Consider the following 23,272-nt stretch of genomic DNA (forward strand, 5'->3'; position numbering starts at 1 on the left):
AAGAATAATGAACTTCCCATTAGGTTTCACATACTATCAAGCAGCACTGTACACGAAAAAATATATATATTGAGCCCTGTTACTTAGTGTAATTTCACATCTTCACTTTTCCACGGCATGCAAATGGATGAGGATTGGAATGTTAAGTAAAGACTTGTGAACTGGTGTAATCACACTTAAGTAATCCACGAATAACGTTGGATTGCAGCAGTCGTAAAACCCCCAAGAAGTAGAAGTTAGGTTGGGTAATACAAGCAATGCACACAACATGCTGCGAGGATATTCCTGACAACAGCAGGAGGCACCAACGACCCTAGATTTTAGTTCACAAGAAGAAGAAGACATGATGACGCGGACCAGGAAGTGGTTCGGCTGTTTTGAATTGACAGATTGTGTTTCAACAGTAGCTGAGTCAAACGATTATATTTGTAGCTATATAAAGAAAGACGGTTTTACTTTGTTTTACTTTGTTTCGAAGGTAAGGTCTTATTCTCCCAAGGCAAAATCCTTTGAATGTTCTAGGTAGAAACAGCAACATAGCAGCTCAGTTAGCAACATTGCTACATGTGCCGCATGATTAGTTTGTCTATGCTTGCTAGCTAGCACGTTAAGCTTAATTTAAAGCCACTATTGCCATGGATGGATTATAATATTTTTCTCAAATACACTACTAACATAAATTGAGTAGATACGTGTTTACTAACTGCTTATTCACAGTATATCTTTCTTTAGGCTTCATTAACAAAGTATTTGATATATGATAGCTTCTAAGGCTGACCTCAGCAGATTGTTGTTTTAGCTCGACATTGTAATATGGATAAAATGTCATTGTTCACTCAGGACCATTATTGTTTTCCTCTGAAATGGCTGTATGAGTGTCGCACACACCCACAGTCCCCCAACACCATGGGCCAGAGAAGGAGGGGTGTGGCACTCCCTTCTCCAGCCAAACACAGAAGCCCTGAAGGTCTGAACATGGCTCCCCAGTACCCGGCCACAAAGCACAACATCTGTATGGTGTCTGACTTCTTCTATCCAAACATGGGAGGGGTTGAGAGCCACATCTACCAGCTTTCCCAGTGTCTGATTGAGAAGGGCCACAAGGTGGTGATTGCCACCCATGCCTACGGTACCAGGAAGGGGATCCGTTACCTGACCAACGGACTGAAGGTCTACTACCTGCCTCTGCAGGTGATGTACAACCAGTCAACAGCTACCACCTGCTTCCACAGCCTGCCCCTGCTACGCTGCGTGTTCACCAGGGAACGCATCACCGTGGTCCATGCCCACAGCTCCTTCTCTGCCATGGCCCATGATGCACTGTTCCATGCCAAGACCATGGGCCTCAACACAGTGGGTTACAGTTTAATTCCTCTTCTCCTTCATTGCAGAGGGTTGTGGCTCTAAAGAATCCTCTTAGTTGGCACACTATTCCCTATACAGGTGCTGGTCATAAAATTAGAATATCATTAAAAAGTTGATTTATTTCAGTAATTCCATTCAAAAAGTGAAACTTGTATATTATATTAATTCATTACACACAGACTGATATTTCAAATGTTTATTTCTTTTAATTGTGATGATTATAACTGACAACTAATGAAAATCCCAAATTCAGTACCTCTGAAAATTGGAATATTACTTAAGACCAATACAAAAAAAATGTTTTAGAAATGTTGGCCAACAGAAAAGTATGAACATAAAGTATGAGCATGTACAGCACTCAATACTTAGTTGGGGCTCCTTTTGCCTGAATTACTGCAGCAATGCTGTGTGGCATGGAGTCGATCAGTCTATGGCACTGCTCAGGTGTTATGAGAGCCCAGGTTGCTCTGATAGTGGCCTTCAGCTCATCTGCATTGTTGGGTCTGGCATATCGCATCTTCCTCTTCACAATACCCCATAGATTTTCTATAGGGTTAAGTTCAGGCGAGTTTGCTGGCCAATTAAGAACAGGGATACCATGGTCCTTAAACCAGGTACTGGTAGCTTTGGCACTGTGTGCAATTCCAAAACCTGTTGGAAAATGAAATCTGCATCTCCCTAAAGTTGGTCAGCAGCAGGAAGCATGAAGTGCTCTAAAACTTCCTGGTAGACGGCTGCGTTGACCTTGGACCTCAGAAAACACAGTGGACCAACACCAGCAGATGACATGGCACCCCAAACCATCACTGACTGTGGAAACTTTACACTGGACAAGCAACGTGGATTCTGTGCCTCTCCTCTCTTCCTCCAGACTCTGGAACCTTGATTTCCAAAGGAAATGCAAAATGTACTTTCATCAGAGAACATAAAAAGGACTGGACTGCTGCTGAGTTGTCTTTAGCCCAGGCGAGACGCTTCAGACGCTGTGTCTTGTTCAAGAGTGGCTTGACACAAGGAATGCGACAGCTGAAACCCATGTCTTGCATACGTCTGTGTGTGGTGGTTCTTGAAGCACTGACTCCAGTTGCAGTCCCCTCTTTGTGAATCTCCCCCACATTTTTGAATGGGTTTTGTTTCACCATCCTCTCCAGGGTGCGGTCATCCCTATTGCTTGTACACTTTTTTTTCCTTCCCTTCTCTCTATTAATGTGCTTGGACACAGAGCTCTGTGAACAGTCAGCCTTTTTAGCTAAGACCTTTTGTGTCTTACCCTCCTTGTGCAAAGTGTCAATGGTGGTCTTTTGGACAGCTGTCAAGTCAGCAGTCTTCCCCATGATTGTGTTGCCTACAGAACTAGACTGAGAGACCATTTAAAGGCCTTTGCAGGTGTTTTGGGTTAATTAGCTGATTAGAGTGTGGCACCAGGTGTCTTCAATATTGAACCTTTTCACAATATTCTAATTTTCACAGATACTGAATTTGGGGTTTTCATTAGTTGTCAGTTATAATCATCAAAAATAAAAGAAAGAAACACTTGAAATATATCAGTCTGTGTGGAATGAATGTATACATTATAAAAGTTTCACTTTTTGAATTACTGAAATAAATCAACTTTTTAATGATATTCTAATTTTATGACCAGCACCTGTATAGTTCACTACCTTTGACTTGGTTCTTTGGTAAAAAATAAATAAAAAAATTGCGGTGTAGGGCAGTGTTTCTTAAGGATGGGTATTGTTATTTTAATATTTTTCATTAAGTTAGGATTCCACTCCTTGTGTTAGTATTCATATAGCAAAGAAATACAACATTGAAATGTATAGGCCTGTTTTAAAAATTAAAATGCATTTTGTAAAATATTTTTACATACAGTATGAGGATATGCATATAAGTCTTAAATAGTTGTATGACATGCACACCTATTTAAGTTAACCTCCGACCCTTCACCTGTCAAGTTGTTTACATTGGTCATTCAAAGCGACTGTGAAAGCCGAGTGAACATGCACAATGTGTACTGTTAGCACGTGGATAACAATTAATTGGTTTAAAAGGATATACGTTTATGGGTTAAGTGTTGCTGAGACGAAAGTGTCTTGCCTGTGTTTAGGTGTCCATCTGACATACATGAGTAAATGTTGTGATTATGTTTAGGTGTCCATCTGACATGCATGAGTAAATGTTGTTATTAGTTTTAGGTGTCCATCTGATCTAGATTAGTAAATTTCATTGCCTGCTTCCAGGTATTCACAGACCACTCCCTGTTTGGCTTTGCCGACGTTAGCTCCGTGCTGACCAATAAGCTGCTGACGGTGTCTCTGTGCGACACCAATCACATTGTATGTGTGTCATACACCAGCAAGGAGAACACAGTCCTAAGGGCAGCACTCGACCCCCAGATTGTTTCTGTCATCCCCAATGCTGTTGACCCCACAGACTTCACCCCTGACCCTTCCCAACGCCATGGCGACAGGATCACAATCGTTGTGGTCAGCCGCCTCGTCTACCGCAAAGGTATGTGGGTTGGTTATGATGATAGGTGTGACCACCCAGACATGGGATTATATACAAAGGTATGTGGGTTGGTTATGATGATAGGTGTGACCACCCAGACATGGGATTATATACAAAGGTATGTGGGTTGGTTATGATGATAGGTGTGACCACACAGACATGATTATATACGAAGGTATGTGGGTTGGTTATGATGATAGGTGTGACCACACAGACATGATTATATACAAAGGTATGTGGGTTGGTTATGATGATAGGTGTGACCACACAGACATCATATATATCAGATTTTTTTTTCCGGCAGCTATTCCATTTAATAATTGTTTATTACCTAATTAGATAACATTTTCTGGAATTGGGGTTTATTTACGGGTAGCTCATGGACAATAAGGAGTCTAGTATAAACCTGTATATGATACTAGATTCTGCTGTTGTCCCTCTATTGTTTAGGAATAGATCTCCTTGGAGGGATCATCCCAAAACTCTGCCTTAAGCATCCAGATCTACATTTCCTGATTGGTGGAGAGGGACCAAAGAGAATTGTGTTGGAGGAAGTGAGAGAGAAATTCCAGCTACAGGACAGGTGTGTGTGTGTGTGTGTGTGTGTGTGTGTGTGTGTGTGTACGTACGTGCAGGACAGGTGTGTGTGTGTGTGTGTGTACGTACGTGCAGGACAGGTGTGTGTGTGTGTGTGTGTACGTACGTGCAGGACAGGTGTGTGTGTGTGTGTACGTACGTGCAGGACAGGTGTGTGTGTGTGTGTGCGTACGTGCAGGACAGGTGTGTGTGTGCGTGCGTACGTGCAGGACAGGTGTGTGTGTGTGTGTGCGTACGTGCAGGACAGGTGTGTGTGTGTGTGTGCGTACGTACGTGCAGGACAGGTGTGTGTGTGTGTGTGTGCGTACGTACGTGCAGGACAGGTGTGTGTGTGCGTACGTACATGCAGGACAGGTGTGTGTGTGTGCGTACGTACGTGCAGGACAGGTGTGTGTGTGCGTACGTACGTGCAGGACAGGTGTGTGCGTGCGTACGTACGTGCAGGACAGGTGTGTGCGTGCGTACGTACGTGCAGGACAGGTGTGTGCGTGCGTACGTACGTGCAGGACAGGTGTGTGCGTGCGTACGTACGTGCAGGACAGGTGTGTGCGTGCGTACGTACGTGCAGGACAGGTGTGTGCGTGCGTACGTACGTGCAGGACAGGTGTGTGCGTGCGTACGTACGTGCAGGACAGGTGTGTGCGTGCGTACGTACGTGCAGGACAGGTGTGTGTGCGTACGTACGTGCAGGACAGGTGTGTGTGTGCGTACGTACGTGCAGGACAGGTGTGTGTGTGCGTACGTACGTGCAGGACAGGTGTGTGTGTGTGCGTACGTACGTGCAGGACAGGTGTGTGTGTTTGTGCGTACGTACGTGCAGGACAGGTGTGTGCGTGCGTGCGTACGTACGTGCAGGACAGGTGTGTGCGTGCGTGCGTACGTACGTGCAGGACAGGTGTGTGCGTGCGTACGTACGTGCAGGACAGGTGTGTGTGTGCGTACGTACGTGCAGGACAGGTGTGTGTGTGCGTACGTACGTGCAGGACAGGTGTGTGTGTGCGTACGTACGTGCAGGACAGGTGTGTGTGTGCGTACGTACGTGCAGGACAGGTGTGTGTGTGCGTGCGTGCGTACGTGCAGGACAGGTGTGTGTGTGCGTGCGTACGTACGTGCAGGACAGGTGTGTGTGTGTGTGTGTGTGTGCGTACGTACGTGCAGGACAGGTGTGTGTGTGTGTGTGTGTGCGTACGTACGTGCAGGACAGGTGTGTGCGTACGTACGTGCAGGACAGGTGTGTGCGTACGTACGTGCAGGACAGGTGTGTGCGTACGTACGTGCAGGACAGGTGTGTGTGTGTGTGCTTACGTACGTGCAGGACAGGTGTGTGTGTGTGTGCGTACGTACGTGCAGGACAGGTGTGTGTGTGCGTACGTACGTGCAGGACAGGTGTGTGTGTGTGTGTGTGTGTGCGTACGTACGTACGTACGTACGTACGTGCAGGACAGGTGTGTGTGTGCGTACGTACGTGCAGGACAGGTGTGTGTGTGTGTGTGTGTGTGTGCGTACGTACGTGCAGGACAGAGGTGTGTGTGTGTGCGCGTACGTACGTGCAGGACAGGTGTGTGTGTGTGTGTGTGTGTGTGTGTGTGCGTACGTACGTGCAGGACAGGTGTGTGTGTGTGTGTGCGTACGTACGTGCAGGACAGGTGTGTGTGTGTGTGTGCGTACGTACGTGCAGGACAGGTGTGCGTACGTACGTGCAGGACAGGTGTGTGCGTACGTACGTGCAGGACAGGTGTGTGCGTACGTACGTGCAGGACAGGTGTGTGTGTGTGTGCGTACGTACGTGCAGGACAGGTGTGTGTGTGTGTGTGCGTACGTACGTGCAGGACAGGTGTGTGTGTGTGTGTGTGCGTGCGTACGTACGTGCAGGACAGGTGTGTGCGTACGTACGTGCAGGACAGGTGTGTGCGTACGTACGAGCAGGACAGGTGTGTGCGTACGTACGTGCAGGACAGGTGTGTGTGTGCGTACGTACGTGCAGGACAGGTGTGTGTGTGTGCGTACGTACGTACGTGTAGGACAGGTGTGTGTGTGTGTGCGTACGTGCAGGACAGGTGTGTGTGTGTGTGTGTGTGTGTGTGTGCGTACGTACGTACGTACGTACGTGCAGGACAGGTGTGTGTGTGCGTACGTACGTGCAGGACAGGTGTGTGTGTGTGTGCGCGTACGTACGTGCAGGACAGAGGTGTGTGTGTGTGCGCGTACGTACGTGCAGGACAGGTGTGTGTGTGTGTGTGTGTGTGCGTACGTACGTGCAGGACAGGTGTGTGTGTGTGTGCGTACGTACGTACGTGTAGGACAGGTGTGTGTGTGTGTGCGTACGTACGTACGTGTAGGACAGGTGTGTGTGTGTGTGCGTACGTACGTACGTGCAGGACAGGTGTGTGTGTGTGCGTACGTGCAGGACAGGTGTGTGTTTGTGTGTGTGTGTATGCGTACGTACGTGCAGGACAGGTGTGTTTGTGTGTGTGTGTATGCGTACGTACGTACGTGCAGGACAGGTGTGTGTGTGTGTGTGTGCGTACATACGTACGTACGTATGTACATACGTACGTACGTACGTACGTACGTGCAGGACAGGTGTGTGTGTGTGTGTGCGTACATACATACGTACGTGCAGGACAGGTTTGTGTGTGTGTGTGTGTGTGTGTGTGTGTATGCGTACGTACGTACGTGCAGGACAGGTGTGTGTGTGTATGCGTACGTACGTACGTGCGTGCAGGACAGGTGTGTGTGTGTGTGTGTGTGTGTGTATGCGTACATACGTACGTACGTACATGCGTGCAGGACAGGTGTGTGTGTGTGTGTGTGTGTGTGTGTGTATGCGTACATACGTACGTACGTGCAGGACAGGTGTGTGTGTGTGTGTGTGTGTGTATGCGTACATACGTACGTACGTGCAGGACAGGTGTGTGTGTGTGTGTGTGTGTGTGTGTGTGTGTGTATGCGTACATACGTACGTACGTACATGCGTGCAGGACAGGTGTGTGTGTGTGTGTGTGTGTGTGTGTGTGTATGCGTACATACGTACGTACGTACATGCGTGCAGGACAGGTGTGTGTGTGTGTGTGTGTGTGTGTATGCGTACATACGTACGTACGTACGTGCAGGACAGGTGTGTGTGTGTGTGTGTGTGTGTGTGTGTGTGTATGCGTACGTACGTACGTGCAGGACAGGTGTGTGTGTGTGTGTGTGCGTGTGTGTGCGCGTACATATGTACGTACGTACGTACGTACGCACGTGCAGGACAGGTGTGTGTGTGTGTGTGCGTACCTACGTACGTACGTGCAGGACGTGTGTGTGTGTGTGTGTGTGTATGCGTACGCGTACGTACGTACGTGCAGGACAGGTGTGTGTGCGTGTATGCGTACGTACGTGCAGGACAGGTGTGTGTGTGTGTGTGCGCGCATACATACGTACGTGCAGGACAGGTGTGTGTGCGTGCGTACGTACGTCCAGGACAGGTGTGTGTGTGTCTACGTACAGGACAGGTGTGTGTGTGTGTGTCAATATACAGTGTCAATATATTAATTCTTATTAAAAAAAAATGTTAAATCTGCTTTATTGGTCTTTGTAACACAGAACCTCATGGAATTGGGATGAACTCTGTGGATTTGCTTTTCTCAGGGTTCGACTCCTCGGGGCCCTGGAGCACAAGGATGTGCGAGGGGTGTTGGTGAAGGGGCACATCTTCCTCAACACCTCCCTGACCGAGGCCTTCTGCATGGCCATAGTTGAGGGGGCCAGTTGTGGACTGCAGGTCTGTCATCACCAGACAGGAATTATTATGACAAGGATGAATGGATATGTCTCTGTACTGGTTTTATTACACTGCTGGACACCCAGAATCCCTGCATTGATATTAAAACAGGGGTTGGACAGGGGGAGACATTTCACTGATTCTGATGGTTTGGGTAAAGTTTTAATTTGAACTTTTAGCAGTGTTAGAGTTAGAAGTTATGGTTAGGGTCAGTGTTTACTTTTTGGGGGGTTATGCTTAGGAAAAAACACAAGCTGTTGTTTATTTTGGGGTGTTCATCTATGTGTAGGTGGTGAGTACGCGTGTTGGAGGTATCCCTGAGGTTCTGCCAGAGGACCTGATTACGCTGTGTGAGCCCACTGTGCGTTCTCTGTGTGATGGACTGGAGAATGTCATTGCTAGACAACGTTCAGGCTGCGTGGCCACCCCTGCCTCCATCCACGCCAGGGTCAGCACCCTCTACACCTGGAGGAACGTAGCAGAGAGGACAGAGAAGGTAGGCTCATATCAGGGGTGCAAAATCTTGTCCGTGAAATTCACTGTTTTTACTTCTAAATAGTCTGGTCTAGGTCTTCTGCGGGTAGGAATATTTTTTTTCCCCCTGTCTGGCCAACCTGTGTCATCACACAATGTGCACTCTAGAAGAATCTTCCTGTCTGCTCTCTTGTCAATTCAGCTTCCTAAGGTAGCTAGCTAAGTTGGCTCTGGATGGAACCGTGTATCTGACCCTAACCCATGACAAGGTAATGGAGAAGTGCCAATCATAATGCAGACATCCCAACTCTCCATGAAGTTAAATACACCTGGAGGAGGTTGGCTCATATACACCAAGACTTTAGCAGCAGATCCTTTTAGTCCACATCCACATGAGTGGCAGGACCCAATGTATCCCAGCAGAACACTGCCCAAAGCGTCACACTGCCTCCGCCAGCTTGCCTTCTTCCCATAGTGCATCCTGGTGCCATGTGTTCTCCAGGTAAGCGACGCACACGCACCCGACCATCCACATGATGTAAAAGGAAACGTGATTCATCAGACCAGGCAACCTTCTTCCATTGCTCTGTGGTCCAGTTCTGATGCTCATGTGCCCGTTGTAGGGTGCTTTCTGCAGTGGACGGGTCAGCATGGGCACCCTGACTGGTCTGTGTCTACACAGCCCCATACACAACAAACTGTGATGAACTGTGTGTTCTGACTCCTTTCTATCAGTACCAGCATGAACTTTTTCAGCAATTTGAGCTACAGTAGCTTGTCTGTTGGATCGGACCACACGGGCCCGCCTTCGCTCCCCACGTGCCTCAGTGAGCCTTGGCCGCTCATGACCCTGTCACCGGTTCACCGCCTTTCCTTCCTTGGACCACTTTTGATAGTTACTGACCACTGCAGTCCAGGAACACCCCACAAGGGCTGCAGTTTTGGAGATGCTCTGACCCAGTTGTCTAGCCATCACAATTAGGCCCTTGTCGAAGTCGCTCATCCTTACACTTGCCCATTTATCCTGCTTGTAACACATCAACTTTGAGGACAGAACATTCACTTCCTGCCTAATATATCCCACCCACTGGCAGGTGCCATGATAATGAGATTCAGTTTTAGTAATAATTTCAAATTCAGATTTTTCAGACCACAGGGCAGTTTTCCACTTGGCCTCAGTCCATCTTAAATGAGCTCGAGCCCGGAGGTGGCAGCGGCGGTTCTGGATCTTGTTTCTATATGGGTTCTTTGCTTGGTAGAGTTCTACTTGTAAACTGTGTTTACAGACTGTGGTTTTTGGAGGTGTTCCTGAGCCCATGCAGTGATTTCCACCACAGTATCATGTCTGAGGGCCCGATGGTCACGGCCATCCAGTATTGGTTTTAGGCCTTGTCCCTTGCATACAGATTTCTCCGGATTCTCTGAATCTTTTAATGATATTGTGTACCACATGACGAGATCCCCAAACTCATATTGAGGAAAGCTATTCTTAAATTGTTGCACTGTTTGCCTGCTCAGTTTTGTACTGAGTGGTGAACCCCTCCCCATCTTTCCTTCTGACAGGCCCATCCTCTCTGGGATGCTCTTTTTATTCCCAGTCCTTTTACTGACCTGTTGCCAATTGACCTAATTAGTTGTGAGATGTTCCACCAGGTTTGGGTATTTTGTATTGGACCACTTTTCCAGGGTTGTTTGTCAAATGCACCGAACAACACAGCATCATCCTGCACAAATACATTCTTATGACATGGCACCCGACAGAGAAGAGTATACAACCAAAAATGTAGCTAGACAGAAAATAATAATAAAATAAAGCAACAAAATACATTACACTGTACACTAGCAGCAATCTGGGTAGTACTGTTGAACATTTAGTTATGGCAAGTATGGCAGTAATATGCATTACAGTGTGAACTAGATATTACAAATCACTCTGACACACATTTTATTACATTTACACGCACTTAAAGTGCCAATGACACCTTGAACCAACATATAATCTCTTAGTGTATGTTTCCTGAACTGTGACACATTGATGTGGAATGCCTTTAACTGAAAGGTATTGATGTGTTTCTATAGGTGTATGACTGTGTTGCTGGGCAGGAGGTCCTTCCTCTGGACAGGCGCTTGGTCAGACTGAGAGCTCATTGTGGCCATGTGGCTGGCTCCATATTTGCCTTTGTTGCTGTCCTCGACTTCCTGTTCCTTCTCCTCCTCCGCTGGCTGTTCCCAGACCAACTCATGGATGTTGCCATGGATGCTACAGGCCCCCAGGGACTGTGGAGGCGGGGCTTCGACAAGAGGAAAGGAAGTTACTCTAAAAGTGCCATGTTGACCAAAGAGGAGCCAAGTCCAATCCAGACTAAGCTGTGTTGACCCTAACCCTCTTCCATCATGAAACAACATACTTCTATATTTAATGACTTGATCTCTGACCTACTGGGGTTTTTGTAACGTGGTTTACAATTGGTGTTTTTTCTTGCTCAGGTATTAACGTTTGTAAATTTAGATATTCCTTCCTATTCTTGGTATTTCCTGTATTCACCCCAAAACCTCATGACACCCCTACATTATTCCACTTGTAGTTCTGTTTTGATTTTATTTTCTCTCTTTGCTTTGGGTACAGAGGGATGTAGGCACACACTGACTTTAGTTGAGAAGAAACGAAGGTTCAGGGTTTGCTGATGTCCAGGAAAATACTACTCGTACTGGTTGCCACCGACGGTAGTATGAAGTTTAAGGGGACTGTCAGAGCGTAACCCCAACTGCTAACCTTGTTGGTCCTTTAATGAACTGTATCTTTTGATTTGAGTAGTTTCTCCTGTATTTTATTCATATCATGCTTTGCCTCAGGCTTTTTTTGACGGGCGAGATTGTTTCATTTCTACCGATGTTTGTGAGCACAGGATGAAGGCTGTGTCCTGATCTCCATCCTAAACACTTCTGGAGGTCATAGATGAATCGATTGGTAATATAGGGAGGTTTTTTATTCAACTGACTCTTTTATTGTGATGAGTGTATATATTTATAAAGTGGGCCTCTGTGGGGATTGAACCCTGAGTTGGCAGGACCATGGTCTTACCAAGTGAACTACACAACCATCACTCACCCAGCAGAGGGGGCAATTTGCAGATATGCCAGTCGAACCCTCTTAGAGCTTTAAAAGTGCCCTGGGCTAAATGACAAAGTGTTAGGGGTTGATTACACATTATGTTGGCCCTGTGTTTTTGTTCTTGATCATTATAAACATTGGGTCTCTTGCCCTATGATAGAAATTACTTTTGTCCTTTCAATTGCCCATTTGACCTGTCACATTTTATTCAAATTATTTTCCACAGCCTGGGCCTCAAATGTAAAATATGTACAGGCGCAAAAAAAAAATTCTATGAACCGCTGTCCAGATTAAATGTGTATCAGTACAAAGGGAGGAGGTTACTTCCTTTTCAAGGCTGGGAATACAGCACGAGTCTTCCTGGTTGACTGGGTGCTGCATATCTGCTGTTGACTATATGGGACGTTTCTGCTTTAAGAGGTTGGCAGGCCTCTTATGTTTTACAGATCTGCACAAGTAAGAGGAGCTTCCAGAGGTGCTGCTCACTACCCTCGCCACCAACATACAGTCAGGAAAGTCATTCGTTCTCTTCATGAAATTGAGCGAAATTGAATGCAAAAAAACTAAACGGCACAAGCAAGTTCATTTATATAGCACAATTCATACACCGAAGCAATTCAGTGTGCTTTACAAAGAAAAATATATGAAAGTAAAATAACAAAAACAAATACTAAAATGAAAACATCAAAGCCAATTAATACATCTTAATAATATAAAATACAATAAGAAAACATAAAGATTAAAAAAAGAGGGTTAAAACATAGGAAGCTATAAGGCTAAACAGTGTGGTTAAGTTTAAGTGCTCAGTCATAGGCACGTGAGAAAAGAAGTGTTTTTAACCTGGATTTAAAATGAAACAACTTTTGGGGCACGTCTAAGATCTTCTGGTAGTTTATTCCAGTTTTGTACAGCATAAGTGCTAAACGCAGCTTATCCATGTTTAGTTTGGACGAGACATTTTTAAACCCCTAAAGAATTAAAACATTTAATAAAACGAACCAAGGCGGTTTATGAAATTCTATACTTTGTAGTTGGTCTCAGTTTCTGGGGATTGTACTGATTCCTTTCTGTTTCCCTGAGTATCCCTTTGTCGACCATCACTATGGATACAAAAAAATTATACTAAAATGTTTTGTGAAGGGTGAAAATATATGGCCACAATGAACTAAGGCGAAGGAATTAATACCAATAAATTGACCAAACCTAAAACTAATGCCCCAGACTTGTATAACCTAAAACTAATGCCTCAGAATTGTATAACCTAAAACTAATGCCTCAGACTTGTACAACCTAAAACTAATGCCTCAGACTTGTATAGCCTAAAACTAATGCCTCAGACTTGTATAACCTAAAACTAATGCCTCATACTTGTATAGCCTAAAACTAATGCCTCATACTTGTATAGCCTAAAACTAATGCCTCAGACTTGTATAACCTAAAACTAATGCCTCTGACTTGTACAACCTAAAACTAATGCCTCAGACTTGTACAACCTAAAACTAATGCCTCAGACTTGTATAACCTAAAACTAATGCCTCAGACTTGTATAGCCTAAAACTAATGCCTCAGACTTGTACAACCTAAAACTAATGCCTCATACTTGTATAGCCTAAAACTAATGCCTCAGACTTGTATAACCTAAAACTAATGCCTCAGAATTGTATAACCTAAAACTAATGCCTCAGACTTGTATAGCCTGAAATAACTGGTTGAAAACCACTGAATCACTCTGCCTGAATTGATGAAAGAGCTCATCACATGATCACCTATCTGAAATACCAGCAGAAAGTCCTATGAAAAATGATCCTATTGAAACAGAGCAGTACACCCCCCTCCCCAAATGAGCTGCTGTCATCCCCATTTCCCTTTTTCTCCACTCTTGGCACTTAATTTGCATGTTACGCATGTCCCCACCATTTGCAGAAATGTGCCGAAGCTGAGGGAGTGAAAATATATCTACGGTTTGCTGGCTTAACAATGAATACTATTGTCTAATTACATCACAACTGACTTGGCTATATCGGATTTCAAGACATGACATAACCTGTTACAAAGATGAAATATGTCTTAACACTTACCTGTTGCTGTTGTTTTTCTGACAATGGCAGGAGGGTTTTCTCTAACTATAACTCTAACTACGTTTCTCTAACTATAACTTGGTCAAACTCCACATGAATTACATCATTTGGTGTGTCCCAATGTTTGATCAGTTTATTAGTCCACCCATCATTTTTCAGAAATGACATAGGTTCTTCAGCACAGTGGAGGGAGCTCTGAGTTGGTTACTGGTCCAGGCCCTGGCCTGGTTTGGTAGTTATAGCAATCTCTATGCTCTTAAGAAGTGAGCTTGGTGTTGCATTGCATCTGGAAAACTTGACTAGGATGTAAATAAGGGAAATGTGTTTTTCCTTTTCATGTTGGGTGAACGTTTATTATAATTCAATATTTGTGTCACTCAGGGCCTCAAATGTATTATAGGCACATAAACAACAAAACATTTGTTTTCACTGTAAGCACCTGGTCAGCTGTAACAACCAGCTGTAAAAGGGGAGGAAATGATTTTCATGATTGACAACAGGGCCCCATTCACACCTTTTTAGGGACCTGGGAATGGGTGCTGCTATCTTTATTGTTATCTTAAAAATATGTTTTCTGCGTACAGAAGAGGTTTGTGATATTCATGAACCCCCGTTGTTTCAGAGAGTAGTGGAGTACTTTATACACGGGAGGTCCCTGAGGTGCTGGAGACGCCTATAGATAGACATGAATTAAATGAACCTTTGACAGAAACATTTAGAAACCAACCTATGGGGGGTTTCACAAAAAGGGATTCAATTGAAACATTTTCCTGCCTATCTCCACAACCTATTTCACATTTTAAGTAAAATAAAAATGCATAATAACTTTACATTGAGGTGACATAATATTGATTTGAATAAGCTTGTCAGCTACAATAATTCATTTGGTTGTTTTTATAGGATACAATTTATCATGAAATGCACAAAAAATTATAAAAAGTTAGAAAATCTACCTCTAAGCACACTGGGAAGTTGTTTAATTTTACATCAGGACAATTAACATATTATTATAATGCTAAAGACACTTCTGAATGAAACATTTTTAGGGTGAGTTTTATTCATGACTGTCTCAGTCTTCAAGTCTGCTAGGCAAGAAACTCAATGTAATTGATATCAGAGGTGCTTATTTAATTAAGTTATTCTATATATGTAAAGACACAAAATAAATCTTCTAAAATCTTCTAAATGGATAATAATAATTCATTAATTATTCATAAATGTTTTGACATTTTAGTCAATTAGCAGACAATCTTACATTACATCAGTCTTAAGATAGCTGGTGGTAAAACCAAACCACCCTGGTTATGGAAGAACACTGTACTTTCCCCTACACTTATATTTAAATAACTTTATGCGCAGTGGGAACAGGCCATCCCATATAACATCTGCTGAATTACTCCCTGCTTTTATACTGCTCTAATTGGATTGATCTGAAAACAGAATGTTTGTCTTCTTCACTAAAGGTCATTGATCAGAAAATAAAAACAACTGTTTGTGTATGTGTGGGTCCACCAGTACATTGTCAGGCCTTTACTTACCTCTATTGTGATACAACAGTTACCTTCATTTTCCAAGGACAGGGGGGTTGTGGGTGTGATACTCCCTAATTTTGAGGGGAGGAGGTAGCTTGAAGACTGATAAGAGAGTCTGGGAAATTCAGCAGCAGCCAGACAGGTCTCTGGATCCCACTCGGCATTGTTGACTCAGTCTCTGTTTGACCATGGCTGGTGCTGAGATCGCCCTGTGCAGTCGGCCTTGGCAGGGCTCCTTCAACATCTATGGAGGACTGGCATGCAACTCACTCATGGCTGGTATGGTGTTTTGCTTTACTTCTGCTGGTTTGTCTGTATATTCTGTTTGGTAACACGTTAATGTTGGGAGAATGACAATAACTGCTCTCTAAAAAGTGAGACCAATCTTTGGTATCTGTGTTTTAGTCTTGGTCACTGATTTTGTTGTTCAAATAAAACGTGAGGTGTTTCAGATATTTCAGGACATTGCGTTGGTATTTACTATTTCGTAAGCCACTGACAAAGCTGGTCAAAACCAATTAAACCACAACAAAATGCATACTAATACAAAGTACAAATAAAATAACAGAGAAACAATATTAAATGCACAATATAAATAGAGTACATAATACACAACAGTTTGTGTCCACTTTACCATGTGTTTTTATTGCTAGCTTGAGTTACCTGAGGTAACAAAGACTTGCATGTCTTTAAAGAGAACTCTGTGGGCATCAGAGGCGTCGCTAGGATCACAATACATTCGGGGCTTAGCCCACCCCCCACTCCGCCCGGGACAGAAAGTAGAGCGTTTTGAATGCACACGCGGCAAATGTTGATGTACAGCCTAGTGGCCTACACATCTACATGGTCATAATGCGCGATCAGATTTATAGATGACTAGATCAGGGGATATTTTTGTATTATTATTATTTTTTCATCTATGCATAAAAGATCCGGGGCTAAAGCCCGGGTCACCCAGGCCTAACGACGCCACTGATGGGCATGTATGCTGTGAGACTGATGGCTGTCTGAGCTGTTGTTGTTTAAACAGACAATTTGATACCTCCAACACATCAACAACCTTTACAAAGACCAATTGCAGACAATGTCTATTCTAACCAAGACTGATTTACATTCAAACTGTGGACATTTGCCCTGTTAACTGGGCAGGGTCTGCAAGACTTGTTTGGTACATTGTGATGTAAAGAAACAGCCAACTCGATACTGCTTTGTGAGCAAGCATTTAAATTGTGTTCATAGTATATTAGAAGAATATGTTGTAATTCATTGAGTTTATTCAAACAGAAATGGATTGTGTGGTCAATAAACATTGTCCAGTACAATAAAACAAATAGGAAAATGCCTTTCTATCACAATCAGTAATTTATAACTTCTACTGATGTAATGACCCTGAAAGCAAATCAACACGCAAGCTAGTGTCACTTTTTTTTGGAAAAAGAGAATGTCTTTGTTTATATTTGTCACAGAAAGTGTTTTCAGTGATTGTTTGGAATTGGGCTTCACTGCCTCTCTTGTCCCATGGTGCTATGTGTGGACAGGCTGTGGATGATGTTTGTGTGTGTGGACAGGCTGTGGATGATGCTTGTGTGTGTGGACAGGCTGTGGATGATGTTTGTGTGTGTGGACAGGCTGTGGATGATGCTTGTGTGTGTGGACAGGCTGTGGATGATGCTTGTGTGTGTGTGGACAGGCTGTGGATGATGTTTGTGTGTGTTTGGACAGGCTATGGATGATGTTTGTGTGTGTTTGGACAGGCTATGGATGATGTTTGTGTGTGTTTGGACAGGCTATGGATGATGTTTGTGTGTGTTTGGACAGGCTATGGATGATGTTTGTGTGTGTTTGGACAGGCTATGGATGATGTTTGTGTGTGTTTGGACAGGCTATGGATGATGTTTGTGTGTGTTTGGACAGGCTATGGATGATGTTTGTGTGTGTTTCAACAGACTCATGGGCAGACAGGACTCCTCTTCATGACGCTGCCTACCAAGGCAGACTCCTGATGCTGAGGACTCTAGTTACACAGGTTTTGATGTTTTCATTTGAGTATTTGTTTTTATGCTATTGTATTATTATTATAATTTTTTTCTTTGTAAAGCACATTGAATTACTTCTATTTATGAATTGCACTATATAAATAAACTTGTTTGACAGTCAAACACTGTTTCGTAGATGTGGCATACAAATGCCACAACCCTTACTAGAAAGAATGCAGTCTAACTCGTCTAAACTGCATGTGAAATACTACCATTTGCCAAATGATATATTTCTAAACAAATGTTTTAAGTACATATATTACTGTATGTCACACATTCGTAGATATAGATATAGTAACAGTCAAAAGTTTGGACACATCTACTCATGGGTATTTCTTTGTTTTTACTATTTCCCGTATTGTAGAATAATAGTGAATACATCAATACTATTAAATAAACCAAAGGGAATCATGTAGTAACCACAGTGTTAAACAAATGAAAATAGATTTATATTGTTTATTCTTTTAACCACCCTTTGGCTTGATGACATCTTTGGACACTTTGCATTCTGTATATGCATGTAAACATGCCTTTTAAGATGTAATTTAATAAATGCATTTTGAGGTACTCATTACCTCTGTATGGGATTATAACAAACAGCTACAGTACACTGACTCCTCCCCTACCGTACACTGACCCCTCCCCTACAGTACACTGACCCCTCCCCTTTCCCAGGGGTTTCCTGTGGATATGATGACTATGGACAGGGTTTCTCCCCTCCATGAAGCCTGCCTCGGAGGACATTACGCCTGTGCCAAATTGCTGCTTGAGAACGGGGCCAATGTAAGGACGGCATTCTGTTTTACACTTAAATTACTGTTTTTATTTAATAAGTAAACCACCTGGAAAGTTGTTTTTTTGGACACAGGGATATCTGAGCTAAATTTCAACATCATTAATTGATTTAAATTTCCACCCAATTTATCAAATTACCCCTGATTAAAAAAAATAAAACATGAAATTAAAATAAACAGAAATGCAATATCCTTATTTGGAAAAAGGTTAGTACACCTCTACCTATTTCTATCACTTAAAATGGCTACAATTTGAATCAGGTTCAAAGGAAAAGAATACATTCCATAAAGATTTGAAACTCTGTCTGGTTTGGTCTTAAACATATGGGTATGTGGTAACACATCATGCCAAGATGATGCTAAGACATACCTGAGGCTCTCAGAAGAAAGACTTTTGATTCCCATTAGTCTGGGGGGGGGGGGGTACAAGAACATTTCCAAACAATTTGAAGTACATGTTCCACCGGTTGACAGATCATCTACAAATGGAGAGTATATGTCAGACCAGTGGCAATCTACACAGGACAGGTCATCCCACCAAACTCCAAGGGCTGACAGAAAGAATTCCCTAAGAACTCCAGGGTAACATCCAGGGATCTACTGATCTATCCTGTATCCAAGGTGGAAGTGTTGAGTTAACAGAAAGAGACTGCTCAAACTTGGCCTACATAGAACATCAGGAAGGGAGAGCTTCTGCTCTCAAAGAAGAATATCAAAACACGACTGATATTACAAGATAAAACCTGGTCAAGTTCAAAACTACCGGAATAATGTGTTCTTGACAGATGAGTCAAAGATGGAGTTGTTTGGTCGCAATGCCAGATCCCATGTTTACCAAAACCAAAACACTGCATTTGAATAGAAGAACTTCATACCAACCGTAATGCATGCAGTCGGTGGCATTCTGGTTTGGCCTGATTTTCTGCCTCAGGGCCAACTTGCCATCATTATGTCAACCATGAATTCCATTTTATACCAGAAAAGTCTAGAGGAGAATGTGAGGTTGTTTGACAAAAAGCTGAAGCTGAACCAAACATGGATTTGGCAACAGGACAATGATCCAAAACAAAAAAGCAAAGTTACAACAGAATTGCTCAAAAAGAAGAAATGGAAGATAATGAAAGGGGCGAATCAGCCCAGATCTTAACCTTATCGTAAAAAGAGAATATGAAGGAATCAATGAGCCTGAAATATTTAGCATTAGCACACATTAGATTTCATTGCAAATAAAAAGAGTGATTTACTCCATTGAGATTGGTCTAAATAGTCTAAACTGAGGCCTCTTCGTGTGATTGGTCATTGTGTCTGTCTACAGGTGGGGATTGTATCAACAGATGGAGCCACGCCCCTCTTCAACGCATGCAGCATAGGGAGTATTGCCTGTGTCCAACTGCTCCTACAGCACTGCCCCACTGTACATCATCCCTTGGCATCGCCCACACATCATCCCCAGGCATCGCCCATTCACCAGACTGCTAAGAAAGGTGTGTTTATTCTACATATGTGTTTGTGGAATGTATGAGCGGCACAATTTAAAATGATCATTCATGTGTTCAGTGAGTATAAGTTACTTTCCCCACAGGACACAGGGAGTGCCTGGAGCTGTTGCTGTCCCATGGGGCCAACATAGACCTGGAGTTGCCTGGGGTGGGAACGCCTCTCTATGCTGCATGTCGGGCTCAGGCAACGAGCTGTGTGGAGAGGCTGTTGCAATCAGGTGCTGATGTCCAGAGAGGGTGTGGCCAGGACACACCCTTACATGCAGCAGTGCAAGTGGGAGGAGTCCAGATGGTGGAGCTGCTGATGGACTATGGGGCTGATGGGAGCTGTAGGAACTCAGAGGGGAAGACTCCTCTGGAGCTGGCAGCTGTGGAAAGTGCAGTCAGATTAACAATGCAGAGAAGAGGTGAGAGAACAAACAATCTGACATTAAAACATGCACATGTGAGTTTCCTCAGACCTTTTACAGGATGAACGTGTCTACTGATGGAAGACTAAAAACAAAATGGTCCATGTCTGACATACTCTTTCCTCTCCTACATCCTGTTCTCCTCTCCTCCTCACTTTGTTCTCTCCCAGGTCCCTGCACTCTCTCTCAGCTGTGTCGGTTCTGCATTCGGAAGAGTTTGGGACGAGTTCGTCTGAATAGAACCTCAGTCCTCCAACTTCCTCTCAGACTACAGGCGTTTCTGCTTTACCAGTAACACTGGAACACCAACTCTTCACGTTTTACCAGTAATCCTGGAACACCAACTCTTCACGTTTTACCAGTAACACTGGAATACCAACTCTTCACGTCTTACCAGTAACACTGGAACACCAACTCTTCACGTTTTACCAGTAACACTGGAATACCAACTCTTCACGTTTTACCAGTAACACTGGAATACCAACTCTTCACGTTTTACCAGTAACACTGGAATACCAACTCTTCACGTTTTACCAGTAACACTGGAATACCAACTCTTCACGTTTTACCAGTAACACTGGAACACCAGCTCTTCACATGTTTTACCAGTAACACTGGAACACCAACTTTTCACGTGTTTTACCAGTAACACTGAAACACCAACTCTTCATGTTTTACCAGTAACACTGGAACACCAACTTTTCACGTGTTTTACCAGTAACACTGAAACACCAACTCTTCATGTTTTACCAGTAACACTGGAACACCAACTCTTCTCGTTTTACTAGTAACACTGGAACACCAACTCCTCAAATGTTTTATAACATAAATGTTATACTCTGTTATGATGTAGCTTTCCGTAGTGATTTCTAAGAATTCATGTCTGATGGTCTGGTGATCTACTATAAACTGGATGAGCTAGGTTCCATAGCATTTCTCTTCTCTGAGTTGGCTGCATTCTTTTTTAAACAATTATATTCAACATATCGCAAAAACATATTTTATGTTAAAAACTGCTTTCATCTTCATTATATTTATTTTTATGATTATTTTAAAAATAATAATATTAATAATTAGGTAATATGAACACATCACATACTTATATCGAACCACAGCCCATTTTCCTGGAAAATCATTATCAAAAGCAGTCTTGGTTAACCCAGAAAGAAAGTATTGCGTAAGCAGTCAGATTCATTGAGAGATGAAATTGGAACAGGAGTCAGTAACTTCCTTTATTAAAATTAAAAGATTAAAATAACTGTGAATTTGACACTACAACAAATGCATTCAACAGCACCAAGTTAGGTTTCTGTAGACTGCACACAAATGTGAAAGTTTTCTGAGCACTGTCATCAGTCACTTCCTCCCCTTGATCTTCATGCCCATCTTCAACCACATCTTTATCAACATCTTCATACCCATCTTCATCTGCATCTTCTTCCCAATCTACATCTGCAACTTCATCTCCATTTTCATCTTCATCCCTATCTCATCTGCATCTTCATCCCCATTCTTCATCTGCATCTTCAACCAAATCTTCATCTGCATCTTCGTCCCCATCTTCGTCCCCATCTCATCCGCATCTTCATCCCCATTCTTCATCTACATCCACATCTTCATCCCCATCTTATCCGCATCTTCATCCCCATCTTCATCTGCATCTTTGTCCCCATCTTCATCCCCATCTTCCTCCCCACCTTCATCCCTATCTTCTTCTGCATATTCATCCGGATAATCTATGAGATTCATTAGTGGAAAGGAAGGGAAGCTGACAGATCCCCTGGACTCCAGCTGTAGAGTAAACTGCTCCTAAGGAGAGCCACATGCTTTTTCGTTTAGAATGTGTGAAAACAAGTGTTTGCTCTCATACGGTGTTCACTTGAAAAAGTATAGAAGAGGGGAAAAGCTTTATTTTACAGTGGAACAGTAGAGGGTGATTAGCTGGTAGTAGTCATATATGGTTTTAACGAGAGGAAGAAACTAATTTCACTACAGAACACCAGCTATTGAAGCTGCAAAAACACACTCTACGAATACACTAGACAACACAAATTCCCTCACCAGTCATTGGATTGTGTAAAAGTATTTCAGAGGCAATTCAGAGCAATTGAAGCAGCAGTAGACAGAAATGTTGAGGAGTGGGATTATATAGAAGATGAGAAAGAAGGCCATGGAATGGATCTTAAGGTGTTGTTCACACATCACAAAAGAGTCATTGGTCAATGTTGAACGTGTGAAGGTCAGAGAACAGTCCCTCAGGAAAGGCAAAGATCATGGAGACCCAAACGGCTCCTGCTTCATTGCTTCCTAATATCGACGGCATATTTTCCTTAACCACTCATTCTCCCTCCAGATTCCCTCCCATTCTTCAATGCCCTTGGTCACAAAACGTTAGGGGCTGTGAAATAAAACACATGAATCGAATGACAATCATCAACAATAAACAAAAAGAATTAATAAATGCCCAGTGGAGAATGTTTTCCTGTGACTGAGGAAGGCAGAATAAAATACTGTGCTTCAGACTGACCACAGCAGATAGTAGAATAAAATACTGTGCTTCAGACTGAACACAGCAGATAGTAGAATAAAACACTGTGCTTTGTACCCTCGACTGAACACAGCAGATAGTAGAATAAAACATTATGCTTTGTACCCTCGACTGAACACAGTAGATAGTAGAATAAAACATTATGCTTTGTACTCTCGACTGAACACAGCATATAGTAGAATAAAACATTATGCTTTGTACCCTCGACTGAACACAGCAGATAGTAGAATAAAACACTGTGCATAGTATTGAACACAACAGATAATAGAATAAAACACTGTGCTTAAGACTGAACACAGCAGATAGTACAACCCTGTTTCCCAAAAAATAAGGACGCTGTGTAAAATACTAATTAAACAGAATGATGAGCATTAATCCCCAAGCAAGCCCTTCCCTGAAAAGACATTGTCTGGATGGCAGCATATTTTACTCCAAAACCTGTATATATATTTAGCATTAATGTTACCATCACAGGTGTGCAAGACACCCATGCCATGTGCACTAATGCACCCACATACCATCATAGATGCTGGCTTTTGAACTGCGCTGATAA

General features: G+C 43.2%; 2 protein-coding genes across 2 annotated transcripts; both read left to right on the forward strand.

The window, feature by feature from the left end:
* Positions 1–311: 311 nt before the first annotated feature.
* Positions 312–11,988, forward strand: piga (phosphatidylinositol glycan anchor biosynthesis, class A). The gene is made up of 7 exons (XM_034286999.1): positions 312–478; positions 841–1,353; positions 3,606–3,876; positions 4,327–4,459; positions 8,104–8,236; positions 8,526–8,732; positions 10,790–11,988. The coding sequence occupies exons 1-7, from the start codon at positions 344–346 to the stop codon at positions 11,084–11,086; spliced, it is 1,689 nt and encodes a 562-aa protein (XP_034142890.1). The 5' UTR covers positions 312–343; the 3' UTR covers positions 11,087–11,988.
* A 709-nt stretch (positions 11,989–12,697) lies between these two features.
* asb11 (ankyrin repeat and SOCS box containing 11) lies at positions 12,698–21,109 on the forward strand. Its single transcript, XM_013137822.4, has 6 exons — positions 12,698–15,711; positions 17,379–17,458; positions 18,144–18,251; positions 19,578–19,746; positions 19,845–20,168; positions 20,342–21,109. Exons 1-6 carry the CDS (start codon positions 15,621–15,623, stop codon positions 20,464–20,466), a joined length of 897 nt encoding a protein of 298 aa, XP_012993276.1. The 5' UTR covers positions 12,698–15,620; the 3' UTR covers positions 20,467–21,109.
* The last annotated feature ends 2,163 nt before the right edge of the window (positions 21,110–23,272 follow it).

The sequence above is a fragment of the Esox lucius genome, chromosome 16 (assembly GCF_011004845.1).
Source record: "Esox lucius isolate fEsoLuc1 chromosome 16, fEsoLuc1.pri, whole genome shotgun sequence".
Taxonomy (NCBI): domain Eukaryota; kingdom Metazoa; phylum Chordata; class Actinopteri; order Esociformes; family Esocidae; genus Esox; species Esox lucius.

Bases quoted from the DNA above. Each gene is read 5' to 3' on its own strand.
- asb11 (XM_013137822.4), top strand. From the start codon at position 15,621: ATGGCTGGTGCTGAGATCGCCCTGTGCAGTCGGCCTTGGCAGGGCTCC. The intron at 17,459-18,143 runs GTTTTGATGTTT...CCCCTTTCCCAG, and splicing joins TGAGGACTCTAGTTACACAG to GGGTTTCCTGTGGATATGAT. The intron at 19,747-19,844 runs GTGTGTTTATTC...CTTTCCCCACAG, and splicing joins TCACCAGACTGCTAAGAAAG to GACACAGGGAGTGCCTGGAG.
- piga (XM_034286999.1), top strand. From the start codon at position 344: ATGATGACGCGGACCAGGAAGTGGTTCGGCTGTTTTGAATTGACAGAT. The intron at 479-840 runs GTAAGGTCTTAT...TTGTTCACTCAG, and splicing joins TGTTTTACTTTGTTTCGAAG to GACCATTATTGTTTTCCTCT. The intron at 4,460-8,103 runs GTGTGTGTGTGT...TGCTTTTCTCAG, and splicing joins AAATTCCAGCTACAGGACAG to GGTTCGACTCCTCGGGGCCC.